The sequence below is a fragment of the Neophocaena asiaeorientalis genome, unplaced genomic scaffold (genome assembly GCF_003031525.2).
Source record: "Neophocaena asiaeorientalis asiaeorientalis breed wild unplaced genomic scaffold, Neophocaena_asiaeorientalis_V1.1 scaffold124, whole genome shotgun sequence".
In the NCBI taxonomy this organism is placed as follows: Eukaryota; Metazoa; Chordata; class Mammalia; order Artiodactyla; family Phocoenidae; genus Neophocaena; species Neophocaena asiaeorientalis.
Window position 1 is genome coordinate 7,135,863 of NW_020174135.1, and position 14,308 is coordinate 7,150,170.

At 37.5% G+C, this 14,308-nt stretch overlaps 1 protein-coding gene across 6 annotated transcripts in view; it reads left to right on the forward strand.

Annotated features, from left to right (window-relative positions):
* Window positions 1–14,308, forward strand: part of RTTN (rotatin) — a 162,864-nt gene that overhangs the window by 92,364 nt on the left and 56,192 nt on the right. For 5 of the 6 annotated variants that reach the window (XR_003004501.1, XM_024754913.1, XM_024754915.1 and 2 more), the window contains exons 35-39: window positions 837–930; window positions 5,088–5,280; window positions 6,861–6,951; window positions 10,129–10,282; window positions 13,225–13,362. Coding sequence is in view for 5 of the 6 variants with exons in the window: in XM_024754913.1 (XP_024610681.1) it covers window positions 837–930; window positions 5,088–5,280; window positions 6,861–6,951; window positions 10,129–10,282; window positions 13,225–13,362 (670 nt within the window). In the remaining variant the exon portion in view is untranslated. The remainder of the gene's footprint in view (window positions 1–836; window positions 931–5,087; window positions 5,281–6,860; window positions 6,952–10,128; window positions 10,283–13,224; window positions 13,363–14,308) is intronic. The other variant, XM_024754917.1, reaches the window with a different exon arrangement.

Below are 14,308 nucleotides of genomic sequence, written 5' to 3' on the forward strand. Positions count from 1 at the left end.
GTATCTGGGTTTGTGGTAGGGTTGATTCATAAGTTCTGTTGACAGCTTACCTGTGTACATGCACGGGCCTGGAGCTTATCCAAGTATGGAAAGTTCATGCTGTCTCAGAGAAAAGAAAATTGATGGGAAGATACAGTATTTTCCACATATGAGTTACTTGACATCAGTTTGGGCTTTTTCAGTTTTAAGGCTTTTACAGCCTGCTCATTGGTAAACCTGTGTGTGAAATTGTGTTTGTTTTCTACAGAATTTCTGTTACGTCTAATGTTTCCAAAAAATGTATTCTGAAGAACAATGTCAGATATTGCCTAATTTTTAAAAACAGTTCATTTGTGACATGGGGAGAGGTAGAGAACAATCTTTTAATACTTCTGCTGATTCTTTTAGAGGCACTATTACAATTTGTGTGTGCCATTTGAAACTTTAAAAAACCCTTTTATTATGAATTAAGAAGTGCAAACTATCTCGAAGGACACAAAAAATTATAAAGTAGTTTTTTTTTTTAGCCTTTCAACATTTGAGCGTAAGTGGGAAGAAGCTTTATCAGGACCTTAAACTCTAGATGGGCTTCAGATCAAAACTGTGCTCCTTTGAGTTACTGATTTGTATAAACTGTAACAGGTCCTATAAGAAGAAGTAGAAAATGCCATTCAAAACACTGTTTTAACTCTTGAGATATGGAGTATTTTCCAGTTATGCGAACTAGTGTACTTTTGTAATATACCTTTTTGTTCAAGGATATCTTGTATATATGTTGCTCGTGTTTCATTTTCCAATTAGTAATGTTAACGAGTGACTGTTCCGAGTATAGAATGATTTTCTTTACTGATCCCCAGGTGGCAGCTTCGTCGGCAAGTGCTGAATTTCAGCCGCTAGTGCCCTGCACGGCGCCTGTCCCTGAAGCCTCACATGACCAGTTTGTGGCTCAAGGTATCCTTTTAGGAAGACATTCTACTTTCAAAAATAAAAATGATAAGTTGGTCCAGGCAGATATGTTGAAAGTAAATGTTTAGATAAGAACCAAATTAAATAAGTCACAGAATAAACTGTCTAGATAAGAACAAAACGAAATATCACAGAACATGATAGAATAAATATATCAGAAATTAACAAAACAAATACTCTTAACTAATAAATGGGAATTTGGCCATCAAATAAACAGTCTGATTGCCATATCGTTTCCTATTAGGTAAGAATAGATATTTGGTGTTTGAATCGAGGAACTAATGAATATTAATTAGCTTCATTTTTTTCCCCTTTTGGGAAAACACCTCAATTTACCACAGTAATCCACTTGAAAGTGATGAGAATGGGGTCATAAGTATTTTGCAAAGCCTATGCTTTCATTTGAAAGCACACAAAGTGTTTTGAGTCTTTATTTTGTTAGAAATGTGTGATGAGTAGCCTAGGATTAATTTTTATTAATGACAATATATCGATTTTACTCTTTGTGTTAGGCACTGCCTCCAACTCTATTATGCTTTACGCTTTATATATTTATATAGATTACAACCTAACTTTTGTTTCTTCTAAGACGGTAGATAGACCTTTTATTCGGTTGCATTAAATTCCTAACCTATATGGAATATACTACCTAAAAAAAAGGTAATTTTAAACACTGAAATATAAGCATGTGCAGAGAAAATGCTTTCTAAAACTTTAGAGATACTTGCTTAAGGAAGACTTTACTCTGAATTTTCATTACAGTGTTTGTTCCATAACTTCCTAAACAATGTCTCGTTTTGGTTTTTAGTAATTTATGTTAACAATATACAAGAGTTTAATTATAGAAAGTACTCATTTGATCCTCTTAAGAACAAAAGGAGCAAACTCAGGTTGTTTTAAGTGGCTAAGGACACAGAGCATGAAATGAAATTTGATAATGAATTTCATGAATATTTATTTCTAAGAGTGTGTTATGTTACTATTTTTAAAACAGCTTTATTGAGATATAATTCACATTCATACAGTTCACCCATTTTAAGTGTACAATTCATGGTTTTTTAATATATTCACAGAGTTGTGCAATCATTACCACAGTCAGTTTTAGAACATTTTCATCACCCCAAAAAGAAACCTTGTTCCCATGAGCAATCACTCCTGATCTCCCCCATTCTCCCCAGCCTGAGGCAATCACTAATCTACTTTCCCTCTGTATAGATTTGCCTGTTTTGGAATTTCATAAAAATGGAATCATACGATATGTGTTCTTTTGTGTCTGGCTTCTTTCACTCAGCATAATATTTTTAAGATTCATCCGTGTCGTAGTCTGTATCAGTGATTCAATTTTTATTACTGAATGATATTCCACTATGTGGATATACTATATGGATATATATGGATATACTGCATTTCATTTACGCATTCATCAGTTGAAGGACATTTGGATTTTTTCCACTTTTTGGCTTTTATGAATAATAATGCTGCAAACAGTCATACAGGTTTTTCTGTGAACATACAGTTGTGCGGTTTTTGTTTGTTTTTTGATTTCATTATTCTTGACTTGGATTTATTTTCAAGGATTGTGCTTAGAATATATATTCATGCACAGTTTTTGTTTTTTTGTTTTTTTTTTTTTTTTGCGGTACGTGGCCCTCTCACTGTTGTGGCCTCTCCCGTTGCGGAGCACGGGCTCCGGACGCGCAGGCTCAGCGGCCATGGCTCATGGGCCCAGCCACTCTGCGGCATGTGGGATCTTCCCGGACCAGGGCACGAACCCGTATCCCCTGCATCGGCAGGCGGACTCTCAACCACTGCGCCACCAGGGAAGCCCCCCATGCACAGTTTTACTGTTTGCCAGTTACTTCAGTGTATGTATTTGACAAAACAGTATTTTACTCCTTTTTGTTGAATCTGCCAACGAATCTTTGAATAGTACTGGAAAGCATTAAATATCTTTTGTCAGTGAGCCTTAAGACTAAAGCAATTTTGTTGTTACATATCTTTCTAAATTCCGTCTCTTTAAAATAGTTAGTGTTAAGATAAAATTTTTTTAGTGATAATGAGATTATAGTTCCCTCAGCTGGAATTCTCAGTGAAGGATTTCTCCATGAAGCTGGTTAGTCCTTTTATTTCTTGTTCTGTTAATTCTTGATTAACCAGGGAATTACTGTGCCCCAAAGTGGTTTAGAGCAGGATGACAAGAACTTTCCCTATCATGTACATTAGGGCCACTTTAGATGTCCAACTTCTCATTCCTAAGTTTAGTTTCTAACTTTTGTAAAAGAAAAATCCTTTTATCTTTTAAGAAAGGCATTAACAGAGTCTCATGATCTATAAGCGTACATTTGATCTACAAAGTTGAAAAGAATCATTACAAAATAAAAATGTTAGTATATTTGAGTATTACAAATATAAATAACTGAGATAGTTCTCTCCAGATAAAATACTAAATTTTTAAAAAATATATTGAATGATTTTGAATTTCTTAAATGTTAAGCCCCTCCTATTTTATTGGTATTCTTTTCTTCTGTATGCTGCCCTAGAAGTCCTGAAGACATGTAGTACATCTTCTGTGAATATATAAAATTTTCCCTTAAAAGCAGTTGAACTATTTCTGTGGAATTCCCTAAATTTAATTTTCCCAATTTAGTTTAATATATCAAATCTGTCTTGACAGTAAATAGTTCCAAAGTGCCTCCTCCAAGGAATTAGTTAATTACAAAGGAAAATATTATAACTTTATAATGGAGAAACCTAGTAGACACCACCTTAATCCATCAAATGGCCAAAGTTAACACCACCCATAATGGGCCTAATAGGAATCATGTTTCTCCTGATATAATGTCCTGAAGATCTAATTATGAGGGAACATCAAACATCAGACACTCTACAAGGGAACTAGCTTGTGTTCTTCACAAAATGTCTGGGTCCTGAAAAACAAAGCAAGACTGAGGAACCCTTCCAGTTCAAAACCCAGAGACATGAGAACTAAAGGAAAAGCAGATCTCAAATTGGATCCAAACAAGAAAAAGAACTTTTTCCTTTTGCTGTAAAGGATGTTGGTGGGACAGTGCAAAATTTGGAAAAGGTCTATGATTAGATAGTACCACTGCATCAATGTTAATTTCCTGGTTTTGATAATTGTACTGTGGTTATAAAAGACAAAGTCCTGTTTTTAGGAAGTTAACTTAGGATTAAAGGGGCATTTGTGTGCAGCTCACAGTTCATAAGAAGGTAGGTAGGTAGGTAGATAAAATGTGGTAAAATACTAATATTTAGAGATCTGGGTGAAGGTATATTGGGAATTTTTGTACTCTTGTACTTTTCTGTAAGTTTGATTTATTCAAAATATAATGTTTCTTTTAAAAAGAAATAAGAAACGAAGGTCCTGAGGGAATCTTGAGGCAGGTTAAGCTTTCTTGTTAGCAGTACCCTGCTGAGTCTTCTAGGAAAGTTCCCTCATATCTTCAATTCTAAGATCCAGAATCTCTGAAAATGGAAAGTTTTCTCAGATCACAGGTGGCAGGAAAACTTGCCCTTACCTGCATATAGTTGGCTGCAAAATCTGACCAATTCTAGTTTGAGGTTGTATTTGCTTATGTATTCATCCTGCTTGCTGTGATTATGTGTCTGCTACATTGCAGAAACATTTCTATCCTTATGGGCTGATGCCCAAGATTCCATTGGAAGTGTTAATTAATATATGGTACACGTACCTTATTACTTTTCTAAAATCTAAAAATATTTTGAATTCTGAAACACTTCTGACCCCCAGAGTTTCAAAAAAAAGGATTGTGGAGCATCTGTTTGTTCCTCAGTGTCTGAATGCTTGGGACACAAAACCATGCCCTGCCCTTCTTGTCTTGGCTAGTACACTGTCACCCAAGGTACACACACACACCCTTGTGTACATGCATGTACACACACACACACACACACACACACACACACTCACACTCTGGAGGAGTTGGACGTCTGACTCCCTGGCCTCGGGGTTGAGGTGTGTTGAGCAGTTAAGGGAATTTCCCAGCCATCTCTCTTTGGCAATTTTAGGAACTTCCTCTGATTATCAAAACTTGTGAATATTGTACATAACCACAAGGTAAACAAAATGGTGATAATTTTCACACTTATTTCAATAATAGGTCAGCATGAAACTGCATCTCCACGGCTTCCTCATGATTCATCCCTTTCTGCTCCTCTGCCCAGACAGTGTGTTTTTGTCACTCCGCCTCTTCTTTCCGCGATGTGCAGCCTCCTAGACAGCCTCTTGGCAACGACTCCAGGCGACACTGCAAATGCTTTTCGACAAGCTCGTCTCATAGAGCTTCTTTGTAGGTAAGAGATAAATACTCCCAGAGAGGCGTGTAGACTGCAGGTTTTTGCTTTTGCCAGAACTGTCTCGACAGTTTTTATTTTAGATATGTTAAAGCACTTGGATGGGTTTGTTATGTTGACTGTTAAGCTTCCCCAGCTCCCCGTCCTGATTTTTTTTAAACTCCGAAGTTCTGAAACCTTATTTGTCCTCTGCCACATTCAGGGAACATGATGCAAGTCTCCTTGGTCATTCAGAATGGAAGAAGGAGTTTTGGGGTTCATCTTCCTAGCAGTCATGTCAGAATAATGTCCTTGGTTTGAAAAGTCATTTTTAAAGTTCATTTGGAGTTACTTAGTTATGGGAGCCTGAGAGTTTTATCAGAAAGTAGTCTGATAAAATTTAGGGAAATCATGATTTGGTTCTTTCATTTACCTAATATTAATCAGTGTCTGACATAACTTTTTCTGATTTTCTGATTGGCTATATGGTATAGTTAAAAAGGCCAAGGATATTGAATTCAGTCTGACTTAAGTCCTAATTAGAGTTCATTCTCTCACTCGTGTTGCAGCCTTGGGAAAGTAACTTTAATCTCTGAAGTGTCATTAATAAACACCTAGTTAATGGGGTTACTGTTAGGATTAAAAGTGATGTTGTCTAGGATACTCTCTTAAGTGTTCCTTTTCTCCTCACATATGTTTATTCTAGCCAAGTGTACCTACCTCCTGTTCACCACATATTCATTTGCATTTCTCTGTCTCTGCCCTTTGAACATTCACTGTCTGAAATGTCTTCCTCCTCTTTGCCAAATCACAATGCTTTCGCTTTCTTTCTGGGATAAGAAGAGTCTAAAAAGAAAGAAGTCTGCCTTGCTTCCCTTCACTCAGTTGTGATTACTCCTTTACTCTGCCCTTATAATAAGCAGCAGGGTGTGAGTTTGTTCTGTTTACATTCATTTGTCATCTTTTCTACTTTGATGCCTACTAGAGTTGAAAAAAGGAAACTGCTAGTTGATTGTCTTTCCTTCTTGAATGTTTCCTGCCTCAAAAAGGGTCAGAATGGGGCTTTAGGAATATTCTTGCTTCTCCAGAGTCAGTTAGGAGTCTGTTGTGACATTGAGGGCACAGAGGTATTAAAGACTCTTTCTTGGCAAAGGCTTATATTTCCATCCCTCTTCTTCATTTCTGATTTAATTTTTTTTTCCTGTTTGTTTTTCATTATTTTATTTTTTACTTTCTAAATCAGAACTTATTTCCTGGCAAATGTTTTTCCTGTTTTAAATAGGCACGTAACCACCAAGGTCTTGCTCTTGTTTCTTTTCCTTCTGAAAGGGCTTTATGATATTTTATTCTGCTTTTAATAGGTTTCATTAGATATTTTTCTTAGAATTCCTTGTTTCCCACATTTATCTGATGAGATCTTTTCCTGTGTTCTGAAATACTGTAGGGTAACTTTTTATAAACAATTACTTCCGTTATTTTATAAAAATCCTTTTTCTTGAATTCTGTTCATGGTTATATCCGAACTTTAAATTCTCACGAATTAGTCTTCAGGAATAAGCATACTGATCATCTGAAGGGTGTTCCTTCTCTGTCCTTCACAGCATCGCAGATGCCACCCTCATAGAGACAAGCGTCCAGGAGCTCCAGGCCCTGCTGCCCGCGTCACCTCCTGTTGAACACACTCAGGCTCAGGTAGGTGCCTGCGTCTGCATGTGCGTTCGTTTACCCTTAAATGCCAGAAACGTAAATTCTGCTGATATACTAACCACAGGAGAAGGTTGAAAATCTCTCAGGATATACGTGGTATGACGAGGTTATTTGAAATAGGTTACTTAATAGATGGTAGAAAAGAGCAGTGGGATTTGAAGACCTAGATTGTATTCCTGGTTCCATCATTAACCAGCTAGAAATGTTTAATCAAGGATCCGGGTATCTTTGAGCACTGTATTAGAAAAAGGGGATGTTGTGTAGCCCACCCTCCCCTTCTGTGATTTTAGGCTGTCTCTGTCATCCACCTAAATTGAAGTTGTGAAATACTTAGTGACTAAATTCTGTGTATATTCAAAACTCAATCTAATAGGAATAAATTTATGTTTGTTCCTTCACAGATATTTAGTGTAGTTGCTGCTAATAGAAACGTTACCGTAAAATCAGATTTTGTAAGAAGGGCTACACGATTTATTTGGGGTGAGAGGTAATTACAGGTGGACGAGCAGTCTCTGTTGCTGCGTGCTGTCTCCTTTGAGCTTTCTGAATAAGGTGGACCCCAGGACAAGGTTGGGTAACACTGTACCTCATCTTCCAAACACTGTCCCATTGCAGTGTTTTCATTTGTGAGTGTGCTTATTTGCATAATGGCCATCGCCTCCATTTTTCTGTCTGTCCATCCAGCAAATCTTTATTAAGGGCCTACTGCGCACCAGGATCTTCCCTAAATGAATAAAGCAAAGACCCTTTCCCTCAAGTTGGGAGAGTAGATAGTGAGCAACTACATATGTGCCTGATGATGTCTTAGATGTCGAAGAAGAAAAACTAAAGCAGGGACAGGAAGTGAGGTCAGAGTGGGGGGGGGGGGCAGGGCTTTTCCGCATAGGGTGGTCAGGGAGGGGCTTTCAGACAGTGACGTGTGGCCTGAACTTAGTGAGGAAGCTGGTCCTATGGGACATAGCAGGGCCCCTGAGGGCTGGCCTATTCAAGAAGCAGAAAGCAGTGGCCAGAGCAGAATCTGCGAGGCGGAGATGGGGCTAGAGGGTTCAGGGCTCCATGAAGGCAGGGCCTTCCTGTTTCATGCCATTGTGTCCTGAGTGTCGGGCACAGTGCCCTTCCCATGGCAGGTGCTCATTCAGTCCCTGCGGAATGAATGAATAATAACAGTAACAAACCTTCACGTGTGCTTGTTTGTGTGAATTTATGTAATCCTCACATCAATCACATGAAGTACCGTTAGCGGCCCTGTTTTATAAAGGAAGTGACTGGAGCCCAGAGATGAGTAACTTGCCCAGGGTCACTCACACAGTAAGGGGCAGAGCCAAGATTCCAGCCCACGCAGGCTGGTTCTAGAAGCCACGCTCTTACTGTTGCACTACCTGGCCTTATGTAGACTAAATGTTCTTGCCTTTTTGTCCTTATATAAGATCATTCATTCCAGAAAAATTTTGGAGCATATGCTTTGCCACATTGTGTTGTAGGTGCTAGTGACGCATCTGTGAACAAAGCAGGCACATACCCCTGCCCACATGAAGTCTGTGTCCTCGGTACAGGAGACAGACAGTAAACACTAAATAAAATTTAACTGTTTTATCGGATGGTGACGATGGTGTGGAAAAAATAAATGAGGATGGGTAAAGGGGAGACAGGTTGATGTTTTTCTTGTGTGGTGGTCAGAGAAGGCCTCCTGGAGGTGAGATGTGAGCAGATGCCTCGGAGGTGAGGAAACACGCCGTGGGTCGTGGGCAGAGTGTGTGGGCAGGACTCTGCACGGCGAGCCTGCAGGCAGCCAAGGTACGAGGGTTCTGAAGCATGGGGTCGGTTGGTTGGTCTATTTATTTGAAGAAGGAGTTTCAAACATAAAAAAAGAGTTACTTTGTGAACTACCATATCAATAGCTGATTACATCTTCAGTATGGTAATTTACAAAAGAATCTTTGACAGCTCAGTTGTTCTCCCTCTCTAATGCTTCCTCACCTCCCATGGTTTATCTATTTATGGTTACACCATACCTGGAGAGGGCAGACTCGCTGTAACTTCAGTAGTGTAGTCTATGAAGGGATCAAAAAATACTTCACAGCAATAAGGAAATTAAATTTCACAAACTGCTTGCGTTCTACCCAACAGGAAAAGCGTAGCACCACCTATACTTTTATGTAAAATATATCTGCAGATTAGATAAAGGGAGTACGTTTCATCAAGAGCAGTAGGACAGAAGAACTATTTGGAAATAGTCTGAGGCCATTTACCATAGAGGCACTATGCCTCCACAAACGCCCAATGGTCCCTGCTCTCACAACAGCAGCCGAATAAGGTGGGAGGAAAAACTGTGAGTGTGTGTGTGTGTGTGTGTGCGCGTGTGTGTGTGTGTGTGCGTGCGCACACGTGTGTACAGAACGAGACAGAGGCCTCAGAATATCTCTGTAAAGTTCATTTATATGGGCTGTCTCATTGCCTGGGGATAGTGGACAAATGAGCCCTCACAGTTTATTCTTAAATTATTACATATCCAGAGAATTTTTTTTAAAGTACTTTTGCCAGTTAATACTTCTTATGGTATTAGTATGTATCAAGCAACATTCCAGAGATGTTTTTATTGGTAATTTGGGGGAAGATTTAATTTTTCTTTTGTAACTAAGAATAGTATTTTTATGCTGAAGGATAGTTGAGGCCAAACATTGGACATGTTTGCATTTTATTTGTAGCAATAACTAGGCTATTAAGCTGGCTTTTCCCACCCCTCAGTTGTACACTTTAAAGAGTATTTTATAATCTTTCTTTACAAAATTATAGATTTTATGATTTTGGACTGCCATTTTTGCTTCTTCCAGAGTATTGATTCTACAATTTAGCTACTTGAAAAATATGAAGACTTTCTTTCTCTAAATAGAATTCAGAATTTGGTTTTGGAAATACTGCTTTGTTTGGTATTATAATTGACAGTGTTAAGGTGGCCATTAATGACAAGCTTATGAGAAAAATAATGCTTTCTGTGTATTCATTTTAGTCTTTAAATTATGATGAATATTTTATTACTTTTTTATTAACTTATGTTACAAAGAAGTGACTTCTTGTAATGCATAGAGAACTAAAATACTTTATCACTGAGATGGGCTTTTCATATGACATGCTTTGTCTTACTTTATATCCTTTTTCGAATAGGTATCCTTTCTCCTAGAGTACCTGTCCTCTTTGTCCAGGCTTCTTCAGTCATGTTTATTGGTAGATCCTGACCTTGTGATTCAGGATGAGCTTCTGAAACCTCTTATCACAAACATCGTCAGAGTTCTCACCATATGCACCAAAGATATATCAGGTAAGCTTTATTATTTTAGTTTAGGGTGAAAGTAAATAATACTGAGGAAGAATATCTTACCTTGCACCAGGTATTCAGATCAAGGTCACATTTTGGGTTGTTGTTTGCCAGTATTTTGGAAGCCTTTTATAATGTGTTTTATAGTTTGGATATTTTAAGTGGTTCCAGGAGACCATTTGAGGCAATTATGTAGTATAATAAAGGACCATTCCCTGTGCTGTCATTTTAAATGAGGGTAAAGTTCTTTATGAAATGTTAGAAAGTGCACTAAGTATTAGATAGTAATTATTCTTATAGTCTATGGCTAAATAACAAGTTTAAGCAAGTCTAGAATACAGTATCAGAAATTTCCTAAGGTCTGGAATTTTTTTTTATTTTTTGGCTGTGTTGGGCCTTTGTTGCTGTGCGCGGGCTTTCTCTAGTTGCAGCGAGCGGGAGCTACTCTGCGTTGCGGTGCGCGGGCTTCGCATCGCAGTGGCTTCTCTTGTTGCAGAGCACGGGCTCTGGGCCTGTGGGCTTCAGTAGTTGCAGCACGCGGGCTCAGTAGTTGTGGTGCGTGGGCTCAGTAGTTGCGGCGTGCGGGCTCTAGGGCACACGGGCTTCAGTAGTTGTGGCATACGGGCTCGGTAGTTGTGGCTCATGGGCTCTAGAGCACAGGCTCAGTAGTGGCACACGGGCTTAGTTGCTCCACGGCATGTGGGATCTTCCCGGACCAGGACTCGAACCCGTGTCCCCTGCATTAGCAGGTGGATTCTTAACCACTGTACCACAAGGGAAGTCCTGGAATTCTTAAAAAAACATACTTTGATGAAACGTTGAACATAGAGCTTAGTAGCGGAGAAAATTAAAACAACAAGGTTCGTTGTCAAAATTAAGATATGATAATTGTCTAAAATAGTTTATAATGAAATAATAGATCATGTGATAATTCTCTTTGCCCATCAATTCATTCTTATTTAGTCCTTTGAATTTATGGATTTGCAAGGTTTAGGTCTGGTAAGTGAAGTGGTTTATGATGCCCAGCAAAGCTGGTCCTCAGTGTCTCATCAGTACTAAGTTATCCCAGTGCTAGAGCAGCAGTAATTACTTACGTGGAAATTTTACAAGTGGCAGTGATGTCCTGACTAAGCTAATTAGGTTACACCATGCGTTCTCTACAAGGGTGATGTCTCCCTACAAGGAGCAAAAAGTGATTCTTGAGGGAAAGGGATGGGGGAGAAAAATCTTAGCTGTTAGAGTGGTTTGTGGCCCTCAAAAGCTCAACTCTACTCAATAAAATCTTATTCCTTAGTATTTAGTTTCTCTTGTTAGGTATCAGTTGAGAAGCTTTGACCTTGAGCTCATGGAACATGTATGAGAAATATGCAAGATCAGTGCTAAAAAGCTGGTGCGAGCATGGCTGTGACTGTGGAGTGCTTTTGATCTAACGCTTGATCCCAAAGTCCCATGACAAGAGGTGGCCTGCATGTTTTGGCTGCCACCAGCTGCCTTGTGGATGTTTTATTGATTTCCTTGCTTTGATTTGGGGCTTTGAAAATGAAATAAAAATGGTATATATTTTAATATCTAAGTATATGAAAGTTATTTAACCCGTAATTAATTACGCCAAGTGCTGAAAAGAAAAAATGTCAGTAATATCTGAATGTATATTTAGCAGGTGGTTAAGTTAAAAGTTATTTTCTCATATCTTTCAAACATTAAACATTAACTAAAATAATTAATTTTTAAGAAATTAAATTTTTTTCCTGGAAAAATAACAGTTTTGAATGATTTTATAAAACATTGATTATACTTCTGGTATATATTTGTATGATTTGATGATTTTCATATATAATTTTATATATATTAATTTATATGTGTAAATAAATTACATTAAAATTATTCAGCAAGCACAGTTATAAAGTTAAATGTGAATAGCTTTTTAGTTTTTAATTTAACTTTCAACTTAAATATTTTATTTGACCATCTTAAGCCTATATTAAATAAAGCTAGCAAGCTTTATATTTAGTCTTTTTATGTGTAAAGTACAAATATATAGATATTACATAAACAGATATATGGTATCTGTGAAGTTAATATTTCATGGGGGTTGTGATAAGGTGACATATGATTTAAAAGACTCCTATTTATAGAGCTGATAATGACAAAAAGGTTGAGAAACACCAAAGGTTGCTACAATCCAAACTCCCTGGAAGATGCTCTTTCCCAGTGCCTCATGGGTGCTGAAGAACACTTGAGCGGGGAGCCTTCAGTTCCTTGTAATGAGTTTGACACAGTTGGCAGATAACTGCTGGTGGTGTGGCCACAGATGACTGTCCTAAGGTAGCTACTGCCCTCCAGCTCCCATTTGCCTAGTAGAGAGAAGGGAAAAGCTGTTTTTCCTCTAGAAGGTTAATTGCTGCATCCTTAGCCATACATAGGCAAAGCTGCAGAATCCTCTTTTGTATCACAGTTTTCCTTTTGGGGAAATACTCTTTTCTGTTCTTCAAAGAAGTTTCCTTTCTTTACTGCTGTGACCTTGGCCATTATGTTTTCCCCTTTCACCCCTACACAAAGCTGCTAGAGGGGATAAAGAAAACAGGAGAAACTTCACTTTTATAGAAGTAGCACAAGCAATGACATGTTTTTATGATGTGCCCAATATGTAGTGCTGAGGCTATGGCTTAATATTCAATTTGCCAGTTTCTGCTTATTGTTGAATATGCTTTAATAAGAGGAGGATGTGTGAGTGTGTATTCATTTATCTGTAGGAGGGTGGGTGGAAGAGAGATCTTTAAGAAGCAATGAAAAGGAGAAATTAATTGAAATAAATTTTGGATCATGCTGAATTACATTTGTCTTCATTTGATGAATACATACCTCTTATTTTATGTGTAATGAAGTGTTGGTGAGGTTTTTCTTCTTTGTGTTAATAACTTGAAATGTTTTGATTAATTTTATAGATATAGAGTTAATATCGGCTTTTTATCAGACATGGACACATTTATTTAACCTTCTGGCCACACTCCTGAGGAAAGCTGGCCCTGCCTCTTTCCCATCTATTACGATGGGTCTGGCCAGGTACTGGGCGACGATGGTCGGTAAGAAGATAGTCTCGCTGGGTTTGGGGTTGTTCTGCTAATAAAAATTAAGATAATCCCTTATTTCTGATTTTGTATATAATTTATATGTATTCTCTAAAATTAAGTAGTTATGGCATGGTATATGAAAGAGGAACAAGGTACTTGCTTTGAGAAATTTGCAGTGCTCTTTAGGAACCCAAAAAATGCATTTAAAAAAAAATGAAACGTGTCAAGGTACTATAAAAACAAGTAAGAAAAGCCTGTGGCGTTATGAAGACACGTATGATGTGATTATAAAACAATGAGATAGATTTTCTTCTGTTGATGTAGAAGCCCACCTCTTTTCTCACACATATGCATTGTGAGTGGGTAAAGCTGCCTATATAATATCCTGCTTACATGATAACTTAGAAAGTTATAATAAAAATGGTGTCTTGTCTTGAGACATGAGGATTTTCTGATAGCCAAGGGTATAGTGTAGTTAATTATTTTTGCAAGATGTTTTCTATATAGTAGTTGCCTACTACAATAAACAAATGATTGTTTTTAATATTACTGCTGTCTTTAATTTTTCATAAAGTCTCTTCTAAATTTTAGCATAGCAAGAGCCTTTTTTAACGTAAATGTATATAAATAACATTTGTTACCTTTTAAAAATAGCCAGTTAAAATGTATTCAAAATTGAGTTCTTTTAAGTTTCCACTAATTCAATTGACTTATTTTTTCACATTTCATTTTATCATTTGGTCATTCTGTAAACTTACATGTATGGTACATTTTGTCACCAGAGTGATAGCTTTGAAGAAAGGTTATGGGGAAGTACATGTTCAGCAAGAAACAGAATTGTTAGTTATCTGGATATAGGAGTTCTGAGTTTACCCTAAGGGGAATAATGTCCATTTAGGGATTATTATTTTGTTAAAAGAAATAAAAATTGAAAGAGATTGACCAAGTGAGTGATTAA